Source organism: Phoxinus phoxinus, assembly GCF_949152265.1.
Source record: "Phoxinus phoxinus genome assembly, chromosome: 2".
Classification (NCBI taxonomy): domain Eukaryota; kingdom Metazoa; phylum Chordata; class Actinopteri; order Cypriniformes; family Leuciscidae; genus Phoxinus; species Phoxinus phoxinus.
The window spans coordinates 27,648,391-27,674,512 of record NC_136877.1 but is presented as its reverse complement, the minus strand read 5'-3'; the positions used below and the strand labels follow the sequence as shown (position 1 = coordinate 27,674,512).

Genomic DNA, 26,122 nt, shown 5'->3' with positions numbered 1-26,122 from the left:
AGAAAACAGCTGTTTTAATTGTAATAATATTTCACAATATTACTGTTTTTTTATTTTATTTTATTTTTTTATAAAATGCAGCCTTTGTGAGCAGAAGAGACATATTTTAAAAACATGTCCTATTTTTGTTTTTCCCTTAAAATTTGAGGCCTAATATTGTCATGTGGTATGTAGGCTAGTATACCCACCCTCAAGGGCGTATCAGTTTGACAGAATTTTCTAAAGGTCAAACTAACTTTACATAACATTTTCTTATATTGAAAATGTTAATTTCCTGTTATCTCTTGGCATATCTGAAAGCCAGGGTTTTCCTAATATCTGACATTATTAGCAGAAAACACAAATTGTTTAGTAAAGAATTCAAGAGGGTCCTCTTGATTCTAACTTGTACTTGGCCTAAAAAGTAGTTATTGTAATCGTTTAACAACAGCATTTATTACAATAAGTACATAATCAGTGCATTCAGACTGAAGGGACAGTATTTGACAGAACTGAGAAATAAAGAATAATCTAACAATTGTCTTTCATTTTTATAAAGGAGAGAGGATTTATTGGTGTAAAAAGGTTTGTGATAATAGTTCTATAATACATGTAAAAAATAAAGGTCTTTATATTGTACTCAAAATAGTTTGATTTAATTATACAATAAGAACATTTATTATAAATCAAATAAATAGAAATAATTCATGTATTATATTAAATGCAAATACTTCACTGCTATCATATACAATACAAACTAGTCTGTATGAAAACCCTGAAAATCCATAAGCAATTTCTCTTCAAAGAAAGGTCAGACGACAAGCTATTGCTGAATAACCCTTAAATAATGTTGGATATTCATATTCCAGAACATAACCCCCAAAACGTCCTTGAGTGGATATTAAGACACAAGCAAGAATAAAATCATCAGTTATTAGAATTTACAACCAACAGAGCAATAGCCTACAGCAATTAGCATGTTAAAACTTCACCACTGTGACCGATGTGATTTCAACACTCAATAATATATTCCAAAATAATATAAACTCAGCAAAAAAAAAAAGAAAAAAAGAACCACCATCTCAATTTTAACAGCTTTCCCCCCCAACACATTTCCTAATGTGTACTGTACATATGAACATAATAATTACACATACACATTACACGTGGTTTGGCACTGCAAGGACGATCAGTTATTCTCGCCGTTTCCTCAGCCTTTTCTTAGGCGACTGACATTACAGACACTACAGTTTATTGTTCTGTCCATATCTGCAGTCCTCATGCCTCCCTGAAGCAGGACTGTGGCATGTTCACACAGGGACCCTGCGCATCTTTCTCATGGTGTTTTTCAGAGTCAGTAGAAAGGTCTCTTCAGTGTGCTAAGATATTGTCAGTGACCTGTAAACGCCTGTAAACTGTTAGTGTCTTAAGGACTGTTCCGCAGGTGCATGCACAAGAATCGTTCGTGGTTAATTAAAAAAGCATGAAAAAAATAGTTGAAACCCTTTTCAATAAATATCTGTAAAGCTTATTTGGATTTTACAAAACGATCATGAAAAAGGGATGTTGCATTTTTATATTAATAGAAGGGTTTCTTTATTTATGGTTCACTCTCTGGTGTGTTAGCAGGCTTCTCTTGTCTTTAAAGGTCTTCCCACACTCCGGGCAGAGGAACGGCCTTTCTCCCGTGTGAGTGCGCTCGTGCACTTTGACTTGTGACGTCTGTTTGAAGCCTGTGCCGCAGATGGAGCAGGTATAAGGCTTTTCTCCCGTATGTACTCTCTGATGTATCCTGAGCTCCGCAGTCCTGCGGAAGCTCTTTCCACACTCAGAGCAAGGATGAGGTCGTGCTTCACTGTGAGTGTTCACGTGCATTTTCAGCTCATATGAACGGCGGAAGCACTTTCCACATTCGGTGCAAGAATAGGGCTTCTCATCCGAGTGAGCGCGCTGGTGACTCCTCAGTAAATACATATGAGTAAAGGCCTTTCCACAATCAGCACAATGATAATGCTTCTCTCCTTTGTGACATTGCTGGTGCTCTTTAAGTTGACAGAGCACACCGAAAGCTTCACTACAGATGCCGCAACTAAACTGTTTCTTTTCGGACTCAGGTGGCTGGTGCTCTTTTAGTCTCCTGGTGTCAGTGAATGTTTTTCTGCACACAGTGCATGAATAAGGCTTTTCTCCTGTGTGAATGCGCTTGTGAGCGATCAAATTGGCATGTCCCTTGAAGCGCTTCTCGCACACGGGGCACGCGTAAGGCCTTTCTCCTGAATGAACGCGCCTGTGAACTTTAAGTCCGCCCAGCTGGCAGAACGTCTTCCCGCACTCTTTGCACTCGTAAGGTTTTTCACCAGTGTGAGTTCGTAAGTGAACCCGTAATGCACCGGATGTAGTAAAGGCCTTCCAGCATTGTGAGCACAGGTACGGCTTCTCTCCCGTATGAATCCTTTGGTGAATTCGTAGATCTATAAGTTGCTGGAAACCCTTGTTACACTCAGGGCAGTGATACCGTTTTTCACCTTTATGAAGTCTGCGGTGATTAGAAAAGGACCCCGACTGAGCAAAGTTCTTGCCACATTCAGAACAGTGGTAGGGTTTTTCTCCTGAATGAACACGCAGATGCACTTTTAGTTCAGAAGATGTGATAAACCTCTTCCCACATTCAGTGCAACCATGAGGCCTCTCTCCTGAATGAACTAGTTTATGTCTTTTAAAGTGAACTGATGTTTTGAAGTTTCGTCCGCATTTAAAGCAATGGTGAATTGATCTGTTAGAGCGGACTCCTGTTCTTGTGCTCTTTCTTGAGCAACTCCTTTTTCTTTTACCAGTTTCTAATAAGAAAAAAACAATGGGCATGTAGCATGCAGTGAGTTTAACATGGACAATAGAACTTCTTATATTAATTTTAAATAGAATTGAATTTGTTGACAACAAATCACTTAAAATAAGGCAGCCCGTTGTCTTTTGAAATTAACCAGTATACAAAAGTATGGGGTCAGTAATGTGTTTTTTTAATTTTTTTTATTCCTTTTATTTACCAAGGACACAATAAATTGACCAAAAGTGATGGTAAAGTAAAAAAAAATATATATATATATTTCAAATAAATGCTTTTGCACCCTCTATCAATAAATCAGTGATGAAACTGTGGAATGGTACTGTTATGTATTGATAACACTTCAAGTTAGTGGTCTCAAACGGTTTTGCTTCAGGATCAAAACATTTTTTATTTTATTTTTTACACTGTATTAATATTAACAAACTGCATTGATCTAATACAATTACAAAAAAAAAAAATGTTTTAGTTAAACATCAGCAGAAGAGTGATTTACCAGCCTGGGCTAAATTTTACTTTAGTATTAGCCGTATTAGTAATGTGAAATATGAGTTTCCACCAAAATAACATACAGTTTGGTTGGACAAACAAACTTTGATTTCAACAAGAAAAAATATTGTCCTGCTGTCTGTGATTGTAACAGACGTATCAGACAATTGCTCATTCGTGCCAATGATTAATTGTTAATTGGATTTCAGGCAGTCATGGCATATCTTATGCTTACAAGTTAAGTAATATCCTGTTAATTATTACTACTATATAATCTCTTAAAGAGTACAGTCCACATCCCTCTAGTCTAAAGCAAATTCACTGCACAGATTCATTGTGGCTAGTGGAAGAGCCCAACCTAAATGGGATGTGAGCACATATTTGTTGTTTTGCCTTTTTACCTTGTTTTGGGATTCCAGACTCTTCCCTATCTGTGAGGATGGTTCTTGAATCCTGGAGGAGTGAATCTGGGTTGGCTGGACACATGCCAGAGGCTTCCTCATCCTTAACATCAGCATCTTTTTTTAACTCCACACAAATGCCAAACACACTGGGTTGACCACAAGAAGGTGGGCTTGGATCTGGCTTCTCTTCACTCACCTTAATCACTAGATGTAATTAGATACAAAAACATATTACATATACATAACAATGACCACGTGATTCTAAACTATCGGGACAGGCTTACTCACAGTGCTCTTGGTGTCCAGATGGGTTCGTTAGTATCTCTATTGCCGCCAGAAGAACATCCATGCCACGTATTACTCTCGGTCCGTCAAATAGTAAAATGCATTAATCTTTTTTGAAGCAGGTGCATATGCTCCAATGGACCGCATAGATTCTTAAAAAGATTCTAACAGTAGGCTAACATTTTAATCGCGGTTACAGTAACGTTATTGACACAAGCTCCGGAATCAGGAGAAACTTTGCTGCCTAGAGAGTGTACAGTAGCCTAACGTTACCTAACTTACAGCATGACAGTGATGATCACTTCAGCGCTGCTTCAGTCGCCGCACATAGCCTACACTTAAGTTCAATAATCATTTATGGCGTTAAACACAAAATCGAACACACGAAGTACACAAAGATCGAGGATCGTCTTGAAGGTGTAAAGTTTTTTTTTAATTTACTTCCTACTTCCGCATTAAGGGTAATGTTTCTGCGGATTCTCGTAAACCTGCTGGTTTACTACAGTTGAATTCAGTGGTGCGTTTCTCCCACCGTTAGCAGACTAAATTGTATCAAGTTCCGTTGATCTCTGTAGGTAACGACTGAACTTTGCGAACATATTTGCTTTAACGCACCCCAGTTATGGGAAAAATTAGACAGAGCATTTCTGCCAGGTTTTCTACAAAAAGTTATAGGACTTTTTACGATATTATCTCAGTTAAATAAATATTAGTATTAAAAAAAGGTGTGCTATTGCCTATCAACCAGATGATACACTACAACAGTGTAACTTGATAAATGGATGAACGACACTGAAAATGCAATGCCTCTAAATTCGTTCCCATTTTGTGCCCAGGGGGGCGCCAGTATACTTAAATGAGAAAACGATTGCTGTTGCACCAGAGAAGAAGATGCTTGTTTGAAATCCTCTATGATTTTTGTAAAACTAGAAAGGCAGCTACTCGTTTGATATTTTACTTACTGCAGGAGGCGTGTCTTGGCTCAAATATAGGCTTGGCTTGTACTAACGTCACATTTTCCACATAAATAAGCAACAACAAAAAACTAACATAAAACTGGTTTTCAAAGGTGACAAGTTTAAAAATACATTCATAAAATGTGAGAATATTCGCCATGAGCCATCAGTCCATTTGCTGCTACTACCGTTCTCGATCACGTGATCAGCAGCAGCGGCGGCTCAACCGGAAGCCACGCGGACCGCTCTAGGTTCTGCCGTGTTTCTGTGGGGCTGCAAGCGTCTTCAATGTGGATCACTACATGGCGGTAACGCGGAACACTGCGGTAATGATGATTACCTAACGTGTTTACCTAAATATAAAAATAGTTTTAACATGTCCGTGGTTATAGTTAGCACAGGTGAAATTAGTCGCAATAAGCCTATTACTGTTTCAATATATCGTAAATCGTGTGTACACGAGGCCTGCATGAAGGCTCGTTAGCCTCTGTTCATTGCTAACTAGGCTAGCTGCAAATTGCTATGGCGCTTTTTTCAGAATCTATAGTATTTACCACATATTACAAGGCGGCTACCGCTTGTTTAAGACGCATATATATGAATCCTGCACCGCTTGACTAAATCTCTTTATCTAAAAGCTGTAAGTCAGCTAGGATGTTTGCTGCTGTAATTTACCAGCACAAGCGCGCCACTGCCGTGTCTTCAACCTCTCTTTGTTGATATATAGCCAGTCTGAAGGTGCTAAAACTCTGTTCACTTTTAGTGATGATTGTGTTTACTTTAAGCCAGAAAGACCACTCAAACCAAACGCAAATGAAGGTTTCTATGAGTGGTCCAGTTTTGTAATATTACTTATACGATTTTTATAGGAACATTGTTTTAAGTACGAATACTACTTGCTCGTGAATCAGGTTTAGTATAGATTCTTACCATTTTGCATCTTGCAGAATAAATTATCTAGTTGTAAATTGGATTGAGCATGAAAAAAGTGCAGTGTGTTTGCATGTTTCTGTCAGGAAAGACAATATGCTGTATTATAATGATGACTACTAGCAGTTTCTTAAAGGGATAGGTCCCCTTAAAATAAAATTAGTTTAATGTTGCTGCTAACTGTTTGACAGACATGTGGAACACAAAAGGAGATGAATTGAAATCATAATTGGTGATTGAGGCCTTAACCTTTTGTGTTCCATGGAAGAAACTAAGACATCTATCCCTATAATAGCTTCATCTCATTGTACTTGAACAGTGATTTTAAATTATACTATTTGTGTTTCCATGAACCACAGATCATTGTTAAATTGTGAGTGCTTTGCCAGCAACTCTACACGGGCTTCCCGATCCTGGTTGGCACAGTAAGGTCCGCCTCATAGGTAAGCTGCAGAATTGGTCTTTTGCCTAATTTTAGAACTTGAATACTTTTGGTTTCTTTCTTTGTCTGTTTTGAGATTGAAGAAGTAATAAGTTAACATATGCATATGCTAAGTAGACTGATTATCTAGTCTCAATACAACTTGAATATGTGCCTTTTTATTCTTATATGTCCATTCTCAGTGAGGCAAAGGTCTGATGATGGAGAATGGACAAGGCACAGGTGCAAAGCTTGGATTACCGCCTCTTACTCCGGAGCAGCAGGAGGCGCTACAGAAGGTAATAATAGTTCTCTATAGGGTATATGTCGAACGTCGCATTACGAAACCGGAAAACAGAACGCATCGCTTCCGGTTCAGGTCTTTTGTATGTGCTTCATGCATTTTTTTACTGTTTTACTCAAGATAACTTAAAAGGAGCGAGCAAAGATGATCATAACCAATGTCCCTCGCATGTGAAGATCGATATTTAAAAGTAAAAAAAAATTGGTATCAGTACAGGTCATGGGCCAAACTCCAACCTGCTTCAATGTGTCAAGAGCTTGCGTATTACTGCTGTGACAGCTTCATCTAATAATAGATTCATAATTAAGAGTCAAGGCCACAGGATGCTTCTGCATAAGTCGGATTGGAGCTTTTTTCATTATGAAGGTTGGTACAATTTTTTTGTAGGATTCCTTTTTACCAAACTTGACCACTGTTCATCAGCAACTATTTCTGTTCGACCTTTGCGTTGAAAGAATTCTCTGCAAACAAGCATGTGCAGTGCACCATTATGGTGAATTGTCAGTGGCTACGTTTACATGCAACCAAATAATCCGTTAGTAATCGTATTGAAGGCTCAATCGCACTGAAAAGCCTTCATGTAAACACCTTATCGATCCGATTGAGCTCGATCCAAATAAAATTTCGATCGGATTGAAAGGGGTGGTTTATTCCTTTTCTAATCCGATCAAGAGGACATGTAAACACTTGATCGGATTGAAAACTGAAACTGAAAGGACTGCGCATGTGCAATGACGTTGAATTAGCGTAATGACGTATGATGCGCTGAATGAGCTGGTCTTCCTGTTGAATAAAGTGTCATATAAATGAGTGTCCCATCATTCTAAAATTCTCCTTTCCCTCAGCGTCTGTGAAGTGGAGCAGGACAACATCCCACCAGTCCTTGTTTCGGATTCTCATCCACAGGCGACTGGTTTTGGACATGGGGAGGGGCGTTTTTACGGCGTTATAAATATAATCAGCACGGCAAAATGGTTCATATGCTAATTTTCTCCAAATTATGACCAGAAATTGATAAATATTAAGTCTGCTGTTTAAAACAAATAAAGAACCGATGTAGGAGAATGGTTATTATGGGCAAACAGCAGGAAACTCTGTATATTCGTGCTGTGCGCTTGTCCAAAAATCAACCCGATCACATGTTTAGCGTTCATGTAAACACTGCATTCAGATTCATCAAACGGATTGAATTCAGTCCGATTGTAACAAGTTGTGCATGTAAACGTACCCATTGTAGTAATACGCACTCAAAAATGTAGCACACATGGGAAAAGCAATGCGTTTGGAATGATATAGTAAATAGCTACTCTTGAAGGGATAGTTCACCCAAAAATGAAAATTAGACTAATATTTTACTTAGCCCATGTGAGCCATTCACTCACGTTATAAAGCTTGGAAGAGTCAGGTATTTTTTTGATATAACTCCAATTGTATTTGTCTGAAAAAAGAATGTCACGTACACCTAGGATGACTTGAGGCTAAGTAAACCCTTTAAAACTCATCAGCCTCCTTGCTTAATTTTTGTTCTCTTGTTTAGGCTAAGAAGTATGCAATGGAACAGAGCATCAAGAGTGTTTTAGTGAAACAGACCATCGCCCACCAGCAGCAGCAGCTCACTAACTTACAGGTGAGCTGATACAATGATCTGAATATGAAGAATGCTTCAAATGTATTAAATGTTGCTTTCTTGTTTGAGAATTTACAGAATTGATGCATCTGATTTTGTCAAACCAGTAGTGAAACTAAACCCACATGGTGTACTCACTGGCATGTCATGTAATGGGTTCACTGTCTTTTCAGCATTATAAATCCTACAGAAGTCTGCAAAAAGGAATTAATATTTCATACTTGCATCTTATAAAATATTGGGTGCTATTTTATTTATAGATTAGGATTCATGAATAATCATGACATTTTAAATGATCACTCTTTTTAAACAACATGATATCTGTAAAGACAACTCCTGTAAGCTGTGTAAAATTGATAATGGCAAGTTTTTGACCTTCAGGAAGTCCCTTTAGTTTTTCCCACACATCACAAGTTTTGTGAATGCTCTTTTTTTGCGAGATTAGCCTCAGGATTAGACAAACACTCCACTGGAACTCATCATGCATTAATTGTTTGAGGTCTGGTATTTCTGGGACTCATACTTGTTACTACCACACCTAGATTAAGTGTTTCTGTTTAAATGTAGATATGAATCAAGAAATTGGACATAGTACTGCATGCACTGCACTTCCCAAGCAGACGTCATGATGACTGAAAAGTCAACAGCAGATGAGTTATCCAAAGGATACTTATACACACCCTATGCTCAGTTTATTTCTTGGAAAATCTGAGCAGCCTACTTGTTGCCTTTGTTGAAAGCAATGCCTGTTAGTGTCTTTTGCTTTAACTGTGAAATGTTTCAGGTTTCAGTCAAATTTAAGTGGTGATTTTTAAAGAGGTGGGCAGAGTTTAAAGTTGAGTTCGGAGGCATTGACCACCAGTCAGAGAGACTGTCTGGAATACTATGTCTGTCTTCAAAGGATAAAAGAGATATCTAACCTTTTTCAGCACTTTTCCATCTTTACTGTGTTTCAGATGGCAGCAGTGACAATGGGCTTTGGAGATCCTCTCTCATCTTTACAATCGGTCAATAGATTAATTAACTATTATTTACCTTCTGTACGCATTTTGGCATAATGACCGTTACCCTTCTTTAACCGGCATTGGCCTGATACACTAGACATTGCAGCAGCATATTTAAAAAGCAGACTTGGCTTTGTTGTGAATGAAATGTTTGTTTTTGGTCACCCATTTCATTAAGCAGGATGCAAGATGACACGACATGAACTACCTCCATAAACTGACTGTACTGTTTCAGTGTTAATGAATGCCATGGGAGCTGTTTTAAATAACAGGAACGGGATATTATAGGTCATTATAGAGTTTTAATATGACAATTACACAGGACACTTTTCATTTACTGACAATCCTTCCCATATTTGCCATCCTGAATCACTGCATGGCCACCTGTGTTTGTGCCCTCATTTAACTGGTCATTGATTGAAGTTTATTTCTCAACCTGAAGCTCCATTTTTGTCACAAGATCGTGTGGGGATCGTGTGTTGTGAATGGTGTGGATGATCCATTTCTCCTTTGTGAATATGCTGTGGCATATAATTGTCATCTTTGTCTGCTGAAAAAGAGGGATAGCGGTCACTACGACAATCCAAATTGAATCTGCCTAAACTTTGAGCCTTGTGTGTAATCGTATACTTTCGTCATGTGACTGACATACAATTTAAAACTTGAATGATAAATGATTAAAGAATGATAAATGTGGTGTTTGGTGTAAAAAAAAAAAAAAAGTAGTATAAAATAGATAGATTTATGCTGATTCTCCCTCAACAGTGATCTGATATGTAAGTCCAAAAGCTCACCTCATGAAAAGAGAACTGATTTCACATCAGCTCATTATGCAGGGTATTTAGTTGTGCTAAGGGGTTACTTTAAAATGTTAACTATTTAGGCTATCAGTATTCTTGGATAGAATTCAGGTTAGTTTTAACGCTACATGTTTTAGTCTGCAAGCACACACGCTAATTTAGGAACGTGCAAGCAGCACTCTCGAAATGGTAAGAAGGGGCTGTGCCACATGTTCCTAATTCACGATGCTGTGCTTGTTGTTAATGGTAAGTGATGCAAGTAATGAGTAAGCATAGAGGACCAAAGGAAGTGGAAACTAGCACTAAAAACAGAAGCTAAAAAATTATTTAATCCCTTGCTATATTTGATTTCATTGTTTTTGGTGCTTTGTTTTCCCCCTGTTTTTTATTCAGTAGCCAATATTCTCTCCTGTTGTCTCTTCCTTTCATGACCACCAGGTGGCAGCACAGAGGCAGAGAGCTCTGGCCATCATGTGTCGTGTGTATGTGGGCTCCATTTATTACGAGCTGGGGGAGGATACCATCCGGCAGGCCTTCGCCCCCTTTGGTCCCATTAAGAGCATTGATATGTCCTGGGACTCTGTCACCATGAAACACAAGGTATGCTTTCAGAGTCTAGAATATTTCTGAGTTCTATTTTCTTCCAAAATCTGCAGAATTAAATAATACATTTGCAGATAGACATGTAGAATAGATGTAGTAGTGCTACAAATTATGTGAATGTGTTTAGTGCGGGTCAAGACTTTGGAAATATTACTATTTTTAATGTCTTTCGGAGCAAAAAAAGTAATCAAGCCTGTATATATTTCATCAAAGACACAGTAAAAAAAAAAGTATTATTGTGAAATATTACAATTTAAAATAATTGTTTGAATATAATAAAAAATTAGGCCGTTACTCCAGTTTTCAATTACATGATCCTTCTGAAATCATTCTGATATGCTACTCAAGAAACATTACTTACAATTTATTCCACAAATAATAGTTTTGTGGAAACGTTACATTTTTGCAGGATTCTTCGATAAATAGTTAAAAAGAAAATTAATTTGAAATAGAAATCTTTTGTAACATTATGTCTTTACTGTTACTTTTGATCAATTCAATGCATCCTTTCAGATTAGAAGTATTTTTTTCTTTTCAGAAACAATTCAAACTTTTGAATTGAATAAAAGCTAAATGTATTAAATTTTTTATGATGGTTATTTTATTTCTGTGAGGATTGTGGATATGACCCATACAAACAAGTGAAATTCACCCTACCGTGAAAGGCAGGAAGCATGTAAACATTGTACATATTGGAAATTCTGTCACAGGGCTTTGCCTTCGTTGAGTATGAAGTTCCTGAAGCAGCTCAGCTGGCCTTGGAGCAGATGAACTCAGTCATGCTGGGTGGGAGGAACATTAAGGTGGGTTCCAAACAGGACAATCAATCTATAACTCCTGTTTAAACCGCTCTCTGACAGCGAGCTATTTTTTTTCTGATTTGTTGCTTTTGTGTTTGCAAGATGCAGAGGAGCTGTCAGTAGACTTACTGTAGCCCTGCGTGTGTGTGCGCACTACTTGGGTGCTCTTCTCTTCCTGTGTGTTTCTGTCCTCTAACCTGAATGTGAGCGTATGCAATGTCATGCTTCCATACTGTCATACTGTTTGTTTTCGGAGCTCATTTTGTCTAGGAGCTGCAGCAAGAATTGTTCGTTTGAGGCAGGTTCTTCTCTGTCTGGGATGTGCTGATGATGGGCTGCGCCTGGCTGGTGTTTGCTTGGCCGCCCCAACTGCAGTACAGATGCCAGCAAATCAAAAACAAACTGTTTTTTTAACAATCACAGACACATATAAGTGATCAAACATGAATCAACCATTTATTCTCCTTTACCATCTTTGATCTCATAGTGACTAGACAAGAATTAGCTATTGTTAAAGTGCTATCCTATTTCTTTTCTTTAAAATAAATAAATATATATATATATATTTTTACATGACAAGCTTGCAAAACAACAGGTATAAAGGTTATCACAGAATGTATTTTCCATGTATGTAAATTTCTAGCATAGTGAAACTGTCTTCTGATAACTATTAGTTTGAGGGCTGAGCTACATTAGTTGATCTTATACTGTACTTAAGTTCTTTTTTAGACTGGTAGTGCAGTTTTTCCCGTTCTTCCCTTTCTCAACCACTTGCATTTACATACACACATACACACTCATTCCTTTATACACTTCCACTTAGTGGCCCATGTGCTGGTATGTGTACTGTAGGTGGGGCGGCCAAGTAACATTGGACAGGCGCAGCCTATCATTGACCAACTGGCAGAGGAGGCACGTGCCTTCAACCGAATCTATGTTGCCTCTATCCACCCTGATCTATCTGACGAGGACATCAAGAGCGTATTTGAGGCCTTCGGAAGGATTAAAAGTTGCATGCTGGTGCGGGAACCCACCACGGGAAAGCACAAGGGCTACGGATTTATTGGTGAGCTGCTCTAGTAAGCATTGAAAACACTGTGTGGAGATTGAGTAATTGCTGTATGTTGTACTACTGTACAACTGTGAATTAAATTCCACAGTGTTCCAGCATCATGCTTATGAAATGTCTTTCCAGATACAGATATGTCCAGTGCAGTTCACTGAGTTGTGCCATGCTCTTTACCTATAGAGATGGCAAGTTAAAATGTGAATGGTTACAAAACACATTTATGTATGGACAGATTTAGAGACATTAGAAAGATGCTAGCAGTGTTTTCCTTTCCATTACAAGTACATCAACTAAAGGAAAATAGTGCAAGAAAGAATAAAATGTGTTGACATTACTAAAGATAAAAAAGCCTAAATTGAGGAACTGGTCTGTCCATTTCATCATGGGTAGAATACGATAAGCCTCAGTCATCGCTGGATGCCGTCTCATCTATGAACCTGTTTGACCTTGGAGGTCAGTACCTAAGAGTGGGGAAGGCTGTTACCCCTCCCATGCCTCTCTTGACACCTATGACCCCTGGAGGTCTGCCCCCTGCTGCAGCTGTGGCGGCTGCTGCTGCCACCGCCAAGATCACTGCCCAGGTGAGAATTAAACCTTAGATTAGGCTGAACACTGCTTTACTATTATAAGGGAAATTTGGTAGATTTCAGAAAGATATGCTAATGCATTTACAGCTGCACATGGTTCAACATTTTGAACAATCTCTTGTGTATGTTGTGTTACTGTGTCTATTTGCTCACCAAACTAGATCAGATTGAAACCAGGATTTGAAATCAGGGATTTCATATTTGTTTTTGTTTCAATGCATTTGTAGGAGGCTGTTGCTGGAGCGACAGTGCTGGGTTCTCTTGCTTCACCAGCACACATTCTCAGTCAGCAAATGGGACTTCCACAGGCTGTACTGGCTGCCCAGGCCCCTGGCATCATCACAGGTCTGCAAAAGTCAATTAACTGTGAACTTTGACTACTTTTATTGGCCTAATGCAGTTTAAATAGAATTCTTAACACCCCCCTGATGGCCTGTTCAAACCTAGATGAATGTTTGAGCAATAAACATTTTAATATCTTCAGACCAACATTCACATGTCACCAATGCAACATTTTGAGATGTTTGAGTGTTCTAATCTCTTTATAAGAGAATATTAAGGTATATTGTATATGCTGGCCAACCAATAATATTCCTGCTTTTAACCGCATGCCCAGAGCTACATTTGCCGTTACGTAATACTACTACTTGGTGGCGCTGTGTTGGTGTGAGCAGACATTGAATTGATACATATTCAAGGGGTACAATATCTTATTGACGCCAAACTTTCAGAATCATGAAAATGTAGCTGGATGAAATTGTCACAAAAATGAAAGCTTATAATGCATTTAAATCTGTACTAAAATTGTTCTCTAAAGAGAGAATTGAATCTTAACTGAATAATTCTCTTGTTAATCCATTTGATAGGTGTGACACCTGCTCGCCCCACTCTCCCTGTAGTCCCCCAGGTTGGTTTGGTGAACCCAGTACTAGCATCCCCACCAGTCATAACATCTGCTTCTGTGGGAACACCAACATCTACAGCTCAAACACATACAGTAGTCAAGGTTGAAGAAGACAACAGGCGGCCTGATGCAGTTCCGAGTGCGCCAGTTGGAAATGGACAGGACAGTGAACTGGAGCAGCTTAGTGTCAGTGCAAGTGGAGGAAAACAAACCGTCATACAGTCAAAGGTTAGACAACATCACCTTGGTTGTATGTTAAATAGATAGTTCATCCCAAAAAATTAAATTCTGTCATTAATTACTCACCATGTCGTTCCAAACCTGTAAGACTCTCATTCATCTTCAGAAAACAAATTAAGATTTTCTTGGTGAAATCTGAGAGCTTTCTGTCCCTACATAGACTGCTACGCAACTACCACTTTGACGCTTCAAAAAGTTAATAAAGAGATTGTAAAACTAATTGATATGAATTGAGCAGTTTAGTCCAAGTTTTTCTGAAGAGACTAATGTTTTATATGATGTTGAGTTTGAATTTAGGCTTTTATTCACAAACATTGATCAGTGAACATAAACAAGCTCAACCAAACCTGCTTGATGCGAGAACATACCTCATTGGTTCTTGTGGAAGCTCAAATGTGCTTCGTAACACGAGAATGAACTTCATTGGTTTTCGCACATCAAGCGTACATGCTTGAGCTTCTGTTTATCATGACTAATGTGCAAGTTGATGAATGTTTATATGTGAATAAAAGCCTAAATTAAATCTGTTCATCATATAAAGCGATCGAGTCTCTTCAGAAAATTAACTAAACAGCTAAATTCATATGGATTAGTTTTACGATCTCTTTATGAACTTTTTGAAGTATGAGTTGTCGCTGTCAATAGAGGGATCGAAAGCTTTTTTGCATCAGTTTGCATCATGCAAATTTCTGAGCACTACTTGGGAGGCATAAAATGAATAATTCAAAAGTTTATACAAGAAGCCAAGTTTGAAATGTTAATGTCATATCAGTTTAATCTTTTTTTTTATCTCTCTTTGTCCACATTCAGTCAACAGTTATGGTGCTACGCAACATGGTGGGCCCAGAGGACATTGACGATGACCTGGAAGGCGAAGTGATGGAGGAATGTGGGAAGTACGGTGCTGTTAATCGGGTTATCATATACCAGGAACGACAGGGTGAGGAGGACGATGCTGAGATAATAGTGAAGATCTTTGTAGAGTTCTCTGATGCTGATGAAATGAACAAGGCCATCCAAGCTCTCAACAACCGCTGGTTTGCAGGTCGCAAGGTTGTTGCCGAGTTGTACGATCAAGAGCGTTTTAATAGCAGTGACCTCACTGCATAAGACTGTCCCGAAATGGCCACAGGCCCTGTTTCTTGGCACTCAAACTTACCCAGCTTTCATCACTGCTGCTTGAGATCCGGGCCTCTTTGAAACTTGTAATTATTTTTTTATTGATGTTGATAGTAATAATATTATTGGAAAAATCCCAATGGTGGGATTTAGCTTAGGACAAAAAAACATGCTCCTCATACATTTACTTTGTGTCACCTACTGTGAAAGACTTGCATTTTTTTAACAGTCATTATTATTTGCTGGGTTTTGTTTTCTAATTTTGAAGAAAAGATAAAATGTTCCCCATTACCACCCACTTTTTTTTCTTTTTACAAATGGCAACTTTTTCTCCACTGACATTGTGTTCAGATTCTAAACATTGTGTTGGTGACATTGGTTCTGGCTTTACCAAAACAATAAATTTGTCTAATATGCAGTGTTGTCCCGTCATTTATATGGATGGTTGGATTAATTTAGAAGATTTGCTGGTGATTTTTAATCCGGTAATGTTTAGAATTTGTTGTGCAACAAACAGCAATTGCATAATTGTGAATTAGGAAATGCTTTTAAATTGTACAAAATTGATTTCCATAAATAACCAGATATGGGTATAATGTGAAATGTAAAATATTTTATTGAGCCTTTTGACCAAGGCTTAAAAGAACCTGAAGTAGGCTACATATCACTAGCATATTTCCTATCTAGTGCAGATTCATATTAAATGTCCTGTATGATTTTGTGTTTAGTAGACACATTTTTCACACCTGGCTGTCTTCTTCTGGTGAGTGTAAGTTAGGAATTCAGAGTTCCACCGGGGGCCTATACCATGAACACGGTTTAGGTGGCTAGCCAAGTTTGTTTCAGTTTAGTTCTAGGCAGCATGAAACTGGTTTGGCTTTTAGCGATGTTCATCGCCATCGTAACTTAAGCTCCGCGACTAACCTGGTCCGGGGCAGGTAATGTTTCAGGTAAGAGGTTGCAAACCGAACTTGGACCAATCAGCTGTGAGCAAAGTGACATGTCGGATGCGATAAAGTCACTCCACCTGTTTCTACTCCAAATTAAAGGTCACTACATAGCAAATTATTTTTTAAGACAAAATCGTCTGGCTTTTAGTAATGCTTATTTAGAATACATTTGTATGATTTAGATATTTATGTAATTATTATACCCTTAATCACACGCACAATTTTAGTTAATCATTATAGCAGAGTTTAAATGAATAAATATATAAAGCTAACATAGATACGCTTAGAATCAATAGATGAAGCTATAAAATGACAAAGTGAGCTTAAAGTTAAATTCTCTCTATTTATCAACTGTAGGCTATAAACTAACTTTTACTTGCACTGATACAGGAGCGAGACCTTTTCTTTTAGTTGTCTTCTTGCTGTGTAAATTTGTTTATATTCTTAATATTTTAATACTTTTATTTAATAAGTGCGCTGCTTCTCTCGCTAGAAATTAATCGCAGTTTTAGCTACTCTTTCTCAGAATATTGTCTGTTCGCTACTGATGTCACACCTAAACTCAGGATCAAATCCTGAGTTGACAGAGAAACTTGATGATCAGATGATTTGGTGCCAACAAAGCCTGGTTTGGTTTTGTCAACTTGAAACTAATCCTGCAATCCTGAGTTTGTTCAACTACCATCATGGTACAGACCCCTGGCCCTGTATGCTCAATACAAACACATTTACATACAATGCTGCAAATGTGTTAAATGTATTAGACATTGCATGTTCAAATATTTAGACTCAAACTTTAACAAAAACATCACAATTGTGGGTGAGAATTTGTATATTTGTAGTTCAAGTAGGCTATAAGATGCCTTTTAGATGTTGTGCGAGATGAGATGACGCATGAATTTTTAGAAGAACAAATATTTAATGTAGACGTAGTAGCTAGTAAGGCTAGACATGCACACTGCGACTTTGGTCCGCTTTGTCGTGCGTCGTTGCATCGCACAGTTGAAGCAGAGCAACAACCCGGTTGTCCTAAACTCCGTGCTTTTTCCTTACTGCGCGAAAACAAGTTAACCCATTTCATATTTAATGCAGCAAGAAAGAAAACGAAAATAAGGAGATCTGTATCAAACTTACTGCCGTTAAGCAAACTGTTTGTTGCCTCCCGTTGGTTCGTGTTGCAAAATGGATAAACCACCCACGTCTTCCAAGCCACCAAGCAGCGCGTATAATATCGGCGTCTCTTTTATTAATTTACTTGTTTCCCTTTTCACTTTCAATTTATTTACATTTATTTAATATTTACTTAATTATAGAATCACGGGAAAAGTGAACCAGTGGCCATCATTTGCAATTGGCGATATAGGCTTAATAAAAATGTCACATCACATTATTGAATTTTTTTCCATTTTAAACCATAAGACGAGTCAGTGGATCATAGACAGACAGACAAATCTGTTATTTGCTATTTAAATTGCTAGCCTTTTTATAACAGCAATGTTTCACAACTTTCATGTCATGTCAAATGACCAAACGGGCCTCGAGGAACCTTCCCATGCGACGCTGCAGCACCAGAACCTTTCCGCAGGGCGGCGCACGAGCATTAGCTTCCCTTCAGCGCTCCCTCTCTTCCTCCAGACTCCTAGAGGTCGCCATTCGCAGGAGCAAGAGTGATGCTGTGTGCCGTTGGAGTTGCGTGCGAGAGGCGCTCAGAGAGACTCACAACAGTGAGGCGGAGCTGGGAATGTATCAGCTACTGAAGCCGTACTTAACTCAGTACATCCACACACTCGCCTACAAGAGCAGGAAATTCCCCGGCAGATAAAGCCCAGGAGGAGCGTCGCGCGCGTCCGTCCTAAAGCTAACCATCTACATGAGGAGGGTACAGAGTTTTGTGACGAATCAGTCTGGACTCGATACTAGGACGGGCAGCAGAAGAGCACAAAGCCGGTGGAGTGTCTCTGGAGCGGGTGAGATCAAGCCCAGCCCCCTCACACACAGACCGGCCTGCTGCTCTTAGCCTGTTGCTGCTGTGTATGTGATCTCATCATAACAGTCCCTCTTACATCTCACATATCTCAGAGACACACACGTCTGTAAGTAGTTTGGAGTTGTTTTGTCTTTGTTTAGAGGCTGACTGGTGTATTTTGTAGAAGTATAGCGTTCTGCAGCTGGCTAATCAGTTAGCTGTAACGTTAGCATATCGTCTTGTGTACAGCAGCCTCACGGACATGTAGTTGGATTATTAGATCTCTTTTGTATTATTATTACAAGACAAACCATGACTGATAAAAGGACACGTGACATTAACCAACGAGTTTGGCGTATTTAAACCCCGCTTCTTCTAACGTTACATGTTAACGGCTAAGTGGCGTCACTTGTTCCGTGCGACATAATCTCGTTTAATTCAGCGAGGAGATTTTTATGCTGCAAAACTGTGTACAACATAAAATGTGAGTGTGTAGTTGCCTTCACTCAGCTTAAGTTGAACCAAACTGTGAATTTGCTGAGTAACTCGTCTTGTGTATGAGGAAATACTTTATGAAGAGCTAACTCTCATTAACTCTTGACTGGACTAATCATCTGGATGTCCCCTACCATCATTGGAGTCAGTGGACATTTGCTGGAGAAACGTTCACGCAGGGGCTTTTATTTGACTGCTTTTGGTGGATAAAGTCCAGGGAGAGACACGCGGCAGCACCAGCCTGTATCCTCATCATTTGGCTGCTTAAGTGAGTCCCCGATGCGGAGGGGCTGAGTGCGCCCGGGACATGCTGAAGTGTATCCCGCTGTGGCGGTGCAACCGTCACGTTGAGTCTGTGGATAAGCGGCACTGCTCGCTCACTGCGGTGCCCGATGAGATCTACCGCTACAACCGCAGTCTGGAGGAGCTGCTCCTGGACGCCAACCAGCTGAGAGAGCTGCCTAAGGTAAGCCTGCCATGATGACCCAGCACTTGCATCTCATGTGTTTTCCGTCGTGCATGTCTCTCTACTTGCCAACCTCAACTATAAATTATGCATAGACTTGTAGCTGTTTTGACACACATGGATTGGATGTAACTGGTTAAACCTTGGCTCTCTTTTCAAGTGTTCCGCGGTCACAGCAAGCTTTAAAAATCAGGAAATTTGAATATACGTATTGTATTCTTTGTTGTACTTTTCATTTCATGGGCTAGAATTTTGTCTTTGTGGGTGCAGTCTTTATAAGTGATTTAAGGCAAGACATAACAGGTAAATGGGGTTAAAGAAAATGAAACTAAAAGATATCACTTTCCCTGTTGATGAATCGCTGCTCGTTTAATAGGACATGTTTTGTATTACACATTTTCCAAGATTGTATAGTAAACAATAAACATGCATATTAGTTACTGTCTAAACAAATATGCACTCATTTGCAATGATGAGAAAATACTGTCAACAGCCAGAAAAAAATTCCCCATGTTTTTAGGAATAAAACTTATATGAATTAGATGAATGATAAATGAACAAACTCCTCTGTAAAAGCCTTCAGAATATAAATAGGAATACAACTAGAAAGTTTTCCTTATGTAAGTGCAGCTGAAGGGGACATTTCTGTTGAGGGAGACTCAGCCTTTAAAGATGTAGGCTATTGTAATTTAAATCTTCAGTCGCAAATAAATAGTGTAATAAAAAATACACTTAAAGGTGTGTTATGTTTTCTTTTCAATGGTCTCAAAGAAGGCATTGTTATGGAAGCAAAATATCCCAAAATCTCATGAAGTGCATGAAAAAACAATGTTTTTTGCCTGTAGTGTCTTGCCTTCAAAAGTCCTTACCCAGTAAGTTGAGCTTCGAGAAGTTCATTGGTCAAAAGTTAAGGGGATTTTTCTGTACTAAGGGGGAAATAAATAACTATCTCGTATAGCATGTATCCATAGACAAATGGGGAAAGATTGTTGTTTGCACCATTTTTTGATTCTTTGTTTGCAGGTCTTGTTAGATTTTTCTTGCAAGCATGTGTTCTATCCCATACTTAAAAAAACTTAAAAAATCATGTATTTCTTCTGCAGAAATGGCAAAGAAAGGCTGCTGTCTAAATTTGACAGTCTAGCCTCCCTTGGGAACTCTTTAGCTTGTTTTAACTAAAAGCACTTTGCTTTGTCCTTTTAATTTGAATTTCCTCTGTATTTTCTTAATGTGCGTGTGCACGTGAGAGGTCCTTCTGAATTGGCTTTGAATCGAGTCCAGTAGGACTATACAGTGTTTTTATTTTATTTATTTTTTATAGTTTGTAAAAAAAAAATTAACCTTGGGCATTTGCTCACAAGAGACTGTTAGTGTGTTGCCAGAGCTAGCGATCCCTAAAGTACACTGATAGCAAAAAAAAAAAAAAAAAAACATGCTTAATTCAACATTTTAAAATCACTGTAAGCTGTTGACAACTCCAGCCCAGTCCCTTTAGAGCTCTTATGTAGGCTGTATAATGTCAGTACTGTTGGCATTGCCTCATTGGCAAAAGACTCGAGCTTTGTTAGCCTATCTACAGTCAGCATTGCTAACAGGGTCAGACAGAACAGCACAGGACCATGATGTAGAACGGCTGATCTGAGCGGACATGTCAGGCCTTGAGCTTAAAGGTCTGTGTATATGTGTGTAAATTGTGCGCAGACAGTTGGCATATGGCTACCCCTTGGCCCTGTGTCAGAGAGAAAGTGAAAGAGAAAGAAAAATTCAGTCAGCTCAAAGAGGTCTGAGGTATCTGAAGTGGTCGACCGATATGGCTAAAGGTTTAGTGAACCGGGTAGCCGATGTCTGATATATGCTTAAATGGATAGTTCACCCAAAAATGATAACTATCCCATGATTTACTCACCCTCTCAAGCCATCCTAGGTGTATATGACTAGCCTATCTTCTTTCAGACATACGCATTTGAAGTTAGGCTATATAAAAAAGATATCCTGGCTCTTCCAAGCTTTTCAATGGCGTTCCTGATTTTGAAGTCCAAAAAAGTGCATCCATAAAAGTAATCCATATGAGTCCCGGGGGTTAATAAAGGCCTTCTGAAGCAAAGCGATGGGTTTTTGTGAGATAAAATATCCATATTTAAAACTTTATCAACTAAAATAACTAGCTTCCGGCAGACGGGCTACGCAAGTCGATTTATGCCAAAAGAGTAACACTTGACGCGATGTAGGAGTATCGTAAGCTTTAATCCCTCTCACGGTTTATACAAATAGGGCTGGCCAACAAACTCAAGCTCCTCTTGTCATCGAAATCCTCCGACATTTCTCTCTAAAAATTCTCGCTTTAATTCGTGACTAGTGTCACGACTGGTGGCCGTAAATCGATGCATACGGCAGTTTGTCGGAAGCTAGTTATTTTAGTTTATAAAGTTATTAATATGGATGTTTTTCTTGCACACAAATGCATCGTTTGGAAGTCGTATGGATTACTTTTATGATGGATGAATGCACTTTTTGGGGCTTCAAAATCAGGATCTCCATTCACTGCCATTATAAAGCTTGGAAGAGCAATGGTATTCTTTAATATAACTCTGATTTTGCGGGCCCGTGCACAGACCTTTTGAGGGGCATGTGTTGAAACGGAAAAAGGCCCCCCCCCTCCCTTTTTTTAAGAAGGGATATTAAGATCAAGCCTATATAAAAGGAAGAAATGGTCACATCTTCATGACAAATTCAATAACACAAAATAATTGTCTCAAAAGCTTTAGATTTATTTACTATTAATAACAACCATAATAATATAGATAATATAGATATACAGGGTTTCAGGGCTTCTTTAGCCCTAAAAAAACATGTTTTACTACATTTATACATGTGAAGATGAGCAGAGAGTATAGAATATTATAGATTCAAAAATGAGCTAGAGAGCGAATACGTGCATATTACCAGCCTTGAATTAACCATAATGTAGCCTAATAGTATTACCATAACGTGATTAAATTATTAAATGCAGCAATCATAAATCAAAGAAGAAATTTCTAGGGCTGCCCCCGACTAAAGATATTCCTAGTCGACTAACACTCCTGCATTTTAGCGATTAGTCGAATAATCGTTCATTTACAAGGAAAGGTATAGTCCAAGTTGAAGTTTAACACTTCCATATGACAGAAAATGCTAAAGCATGATATTAGCGCGTTCAAAATGAAAATGAAGCGCTTAAAACAGAATAGTAAAGCATTTAAAGTATACAGCGCGTGCACGTTATAGGCTAATTATAACATAAAACGGCAATCAGACTGCCTGCCCATTTTAATAATTTATTATCAAAAAAATACAAACTGTAACAGTTACATGTCAGTTTTGAATAAAATAAAATAAAATTCGTTCTTTAAAATAAATTAAATAAACTTATTACTAACTTAGGCCTAGTACAAAACAAGGCAAAAAAACCCAAAAACAAATAAATACTGTATCAAAAACGCTTTTTGGTATACAAATAAATTACAGTGGAAAATTAATATAATTTTTATATTGTTCAAAAGGAAAATTAACAAAACCGAACAATTTAATAAATGTACGGCACATCGCACAACGCCAAAACTTAGAATAAAAAAGAAGGCGGCAAACAAATCAACAGCCTAAGTATTTGATTAAATTGTTTAGAACAACTAGGCTATATTTAAGACAAAATGTGGAACAAATAGGCTAATTTAAAGAACACTAATACAAATCAAAAATATCAGAGCAAAGCCGCAAACTGCCATTAAGACGACGGATGAGTTAACTGAAACAACAAACTGCAAACATCAGACTAATTTTTCTTACAGAATAAAAAACAACTTCCGCATTAGGCTATATAAAAACGAATAAATAAAAATAATATTTATTTAATTTTGTACAGCCTATACCCGTTATAAAATAAAACACCCGTTGTTGTTTTTATTTTATAGCCTAACGGATAGCAAACAGAAACACTACAAAAAGGAAATTAAGCATTCTTACCTAGCTTTCAATTCGATTTTATTTTTTTCATATTATGTGAGAGGAACACCAGCTTGTCCACATTGTTGGGAAGAAGGGAGCTTCTCGACTTGTTCACAATGAAGCCGGCCTTTGAAAAGATGCGCTCTGATGGAGTGGATGTGGAAGCGATACAGTGGAGGCGTTTAGCTGCTTTAGCGAGCTTTGGATATCGATGTAAAAAAAATTGCCACCTATCCAATGGTCCCGAATCAACCTTTGTTTTATTTGCCAAGTACATTTTTAGTTCATCTCTTCTGCATGCTCCTCCTCATCAATGGGCATCAGCATGGATATCTCGGCCTGCTTTTCCTTTTTCGGTTCGGGCTCACCCTCCTGCAGGGCTAAAGCCTTGTTTATACTCGACGCGTCCGCACGAGCGCGAGTCTCCGCTGACTGCGCGCGCGCCTCTCCAAACGTTCGAGGAGAATTATACTTGACGCGCTCGCCGTTGTACTATTCGTTGAAACTACAGGGGGCGACTCGAGTAATTGTCCTCTCTAAACCATCAGGAATCGGTGAGAAGAAGAAATATAAACACGTGACAATGTTTATTTTAGTTACCACCAGAGCCCGTCTACGGAGAGCCTGTTCACTCCCTATTAAGTCCTATTGTACCGAATTTTGGTTGTAGTTCCACCAGAGTTCCACTGGGGGCGATCACCCCCGAGTGCAAAATGAATGGGAGTCTATGGGGCTAGACGGCTAAATTTGTCCCTTTCAGCCGATTGCCGTTGAGAAATCTCAGATTTGATTGTAGGTTTATCAAGTTCAACATGGGTTATAGGTCGAAAATTGAATGAACGAGTACTTATGTCCTTTCGATTTCTTACGATTTCTTAGAGTTGTTGTTGCCCATAACACGCTAGCATTCTGCTAATGAACGCTGATTGGTCAGTGAAGGACTGATTACGACCAGAGATACCGCTTGATGGCATCATGGCATCCGAAGCGGGAACAGAATGTATTCTAGCAGAAACTCTTCTAGCACGTGTGTTTACCTGTGTCGGCTGTGCTGGCGATGCCTCGAGAGAAAATAAAGTGCAGAGCGCGAAAGCACCACAGTGACTGAAGGATTGCCGTAAAGCAGTATCTCTGGTCGTACGATGTGTATGACGTCATTGACATTTTGAAAGACTTTTTAAAGCAAATAAGTGACTCTAAAAAATCTAACACCCAGCAATGTGCAATTTCTTTGCATCTCCTTTCGAATACAACATTCAAATTACTAGACAAAAAATTATATCTTGAGAAAAGTGGATTTTGAGGGATATAGCTCCATAGACCTCCATTCATTCTGCACTCGTCCTGTGAGCGCCCTCATATGGAATCAGAGTGGAACTGCAACCAGTCAGAAGCCGGAAGTGTAGCGAGAGTAAACCTTCTCCCCTTATTAGACATTCTCTGGTTACCACCATAGATCTCGTTGATCTCTCGTTGCTTTGATGTCATGTCATACACTGACTGCGCACTGTGCGCAGCCCCTGATTGCGTAATTTTTTCACGTGATTTTTTTTTTTTTTTTTTTGCGACTAACCGACTAATGAAAATGTATTCGACCAAGCCCTCTTCATATCGACTAACATTTAGTCGACTATTTGGGGGCAGCCCTAGAAATTTCGTAGAAATATGTTACCTGTGACGAGAATCACTGTCGCTTTGTGTAAGTTCCAGTACGAAACAGCGCGGGGGCGCACATGTAGGCTGCTTATGATTTGTTTTTACCATCAGAAAATCATATGTTGTATTACTTATCAATATATTGTTAACATTTTACAAAAGTCAAACTCAAATGCAGTTACAGGGTTTATGACCAGCGAATGTGTGCAAATGTGCATTTTGTCCGTCATTAAAACGGCACCGGTGGCGCCACATTACATTTTCATCAACCGGTTACAAACTAGTTTGTTGTAGCTATATGGATGCTCAGTTTTTCCTGTTGTAGCAAAATACATTTGGCCAAAATCTAATTTTATAAAAGATGAAATGCTAGGCTACTGTATGGCTATTTAAGTGTAGGCTATGTATGTAGCCTATTGGCTATGACTAGATGGCAAATGCTAGACCTCTCTCTCAGGTCCCACATGTCTCAGTCAGACATGAATTAAATAAAATATGAGCCTTTATAGACATAGTGTTTAGTACTTATTCAAATAACAAGATCTTTGTTTACCCTTGCAAAACTTCGTTCAGCTGATGTATGCTGTGCGACTGCTGCGAAATTTCAGTTCATTCAGTCACGATAGAGGGGGCGGTGTTATCAGGTTTACTGACAGTTTGAGGATCGAACAAGATTTACACAAGCTCTTTTTAAGAACTTTCATTGGCTAAATAATATACGTCTGTCTGTCTGTTATAAATACAGACAGACAGATGTGAAAGGTGACCAATAGCATTGATTTATAAAAAATAAAAAAATAAAAACACCACCCAAAAAAAAGGGAACTTCGGAGTGTAAGGGCAAAAAGGGCATGTGCTCTGCTCCTACCTGTGCACGTGCCTGCGTGTATTAGTCTGAAAGAAGAATGGCATATACACCTAGAATCAGAGTAAATCATGGGCTAATTTTCATTTTTGAGTGAACTATCCCTTTAATGCTGAGGTATTTGAAATTTATTTTCAATGATAGTTAGTTGCATACATAATTTGCTATGTTTAAATTAACCCATTTGAAAACTTGATTGAAACACTTAAAGGCCGTGTTGCAGGTTAAATTTTTCAACGAATTTGTGCAATTTGCTTGTTGAAAATGAACATTTAAACTGTTATCCATTGTATTTTATGTTGTTGGGTATCACAAAACGGAATATAATACGAAAAAGTTGGTACTATCTTACAGCGCCAACGATTCTCCTTTCCGCCACA

The 26,122-nt window shown here is 38.6% G+C and overlaps 3 protein-coding genes across 53 annotated transcripts in view; 2 read left to right on the top strand and 1 right to left on the bottom strand.

Moving 5' to 3' along the window:
• Positions 1 to 417: 417 nt before the first annotated feature.
• On the bottom strand, positions 418 to 4,841 carry LOC306992022 (uncharacterized protein). The gene is made up of 3 exons (XM_079600436.1): positions 4,003 to 4,841; positions 3,712 to 3,918; positions 418 to 2,816 (listed from the first exon to the last, which is right to left on the bottom strand). The coding sequence occupies exons 1-3, from the start codon at positions 4,061 to 4,063 to the stop codon at positions 1,576 to 1,578; spliced, it is 1,509 nt and encodes a 502-aa protein (XP_079456562.1). The 5' UTR covers positions 4,064 to 4,841; the 3' UTR covers positions 418 to 1,575.
• Positions 4,835 to 15,779, top strand: puf60b (poly-U binding splicing factor b). Of its 2 annotated transcripts, XM_079600418.1 has the most exons (12): positions 4,835 to 5,281; positions 6,245 to 6,328; positions 6,510 to 6,605; positions 8,148 to 8,237; positions 9,194 to 9,244; positions 10,480 to 10,641; positions 11,355 to 11,447; positions 12,297 to 12,510; positions 12,904 to 13,094; positions 13,328 to 13,445; positions 13,967 to 14,232; positions 15,055 to 15,779. In XM_079600418.1, the coding sequence occupies exons 3-12, from the start codon at positions 6,525 to 6,527 to the stop codon at positions 15,352 to 15,354; spliced, it is 1,566 nt and encodes a 521-aa protein (XP_079456544.1). In that variant the 5' UTR covers positions 4,835 to 5,281; positions 6,245 to 6,328; positions 6,510 to 6,524; the 3' UTR covers positions 15,355 to 15,779. The 2 variants fall into 2 exon arrangements, with proteins under 2 accessions (XP_079456544.1, XP_079456545.1); XM_079600419.1 differs by lacking the exon at positions 9,194 to 9,244 and having other exon boundaries at positions 4,881 to 5,281.
• A 2,086-nt stretch (positions 15,780 to 17,865) lies between these two features.
• scrib (scribble planar cell polarity protein) overlaps positions 17,866 to 26,122 on the top strand; it is a 97,329-nt gene continuing 89,072 nt past the window's right edge. For 48 of the 50 annotated variants that reach the window (XM_079604856.1, XM_079604855.1, XM_079604852.1 and 45 more), the window contains exon 1: positions 17,983 to 19,240. In XM_079604856.1, coding sequence (XP_079460982.1) covers positions 19,082 to 19,240 — 159 coding nt within the window. In that variant the 5' untranslated portion in view covers positions 17,983 to 19,081. Of the gene's footprint in view, positions 19,241 to 26,122 lie in introns of all 50 variants that reach the window. The other 2 variants (XM_079604858.1, XM_079604824.1) reach the window with 1 other exon arrangement.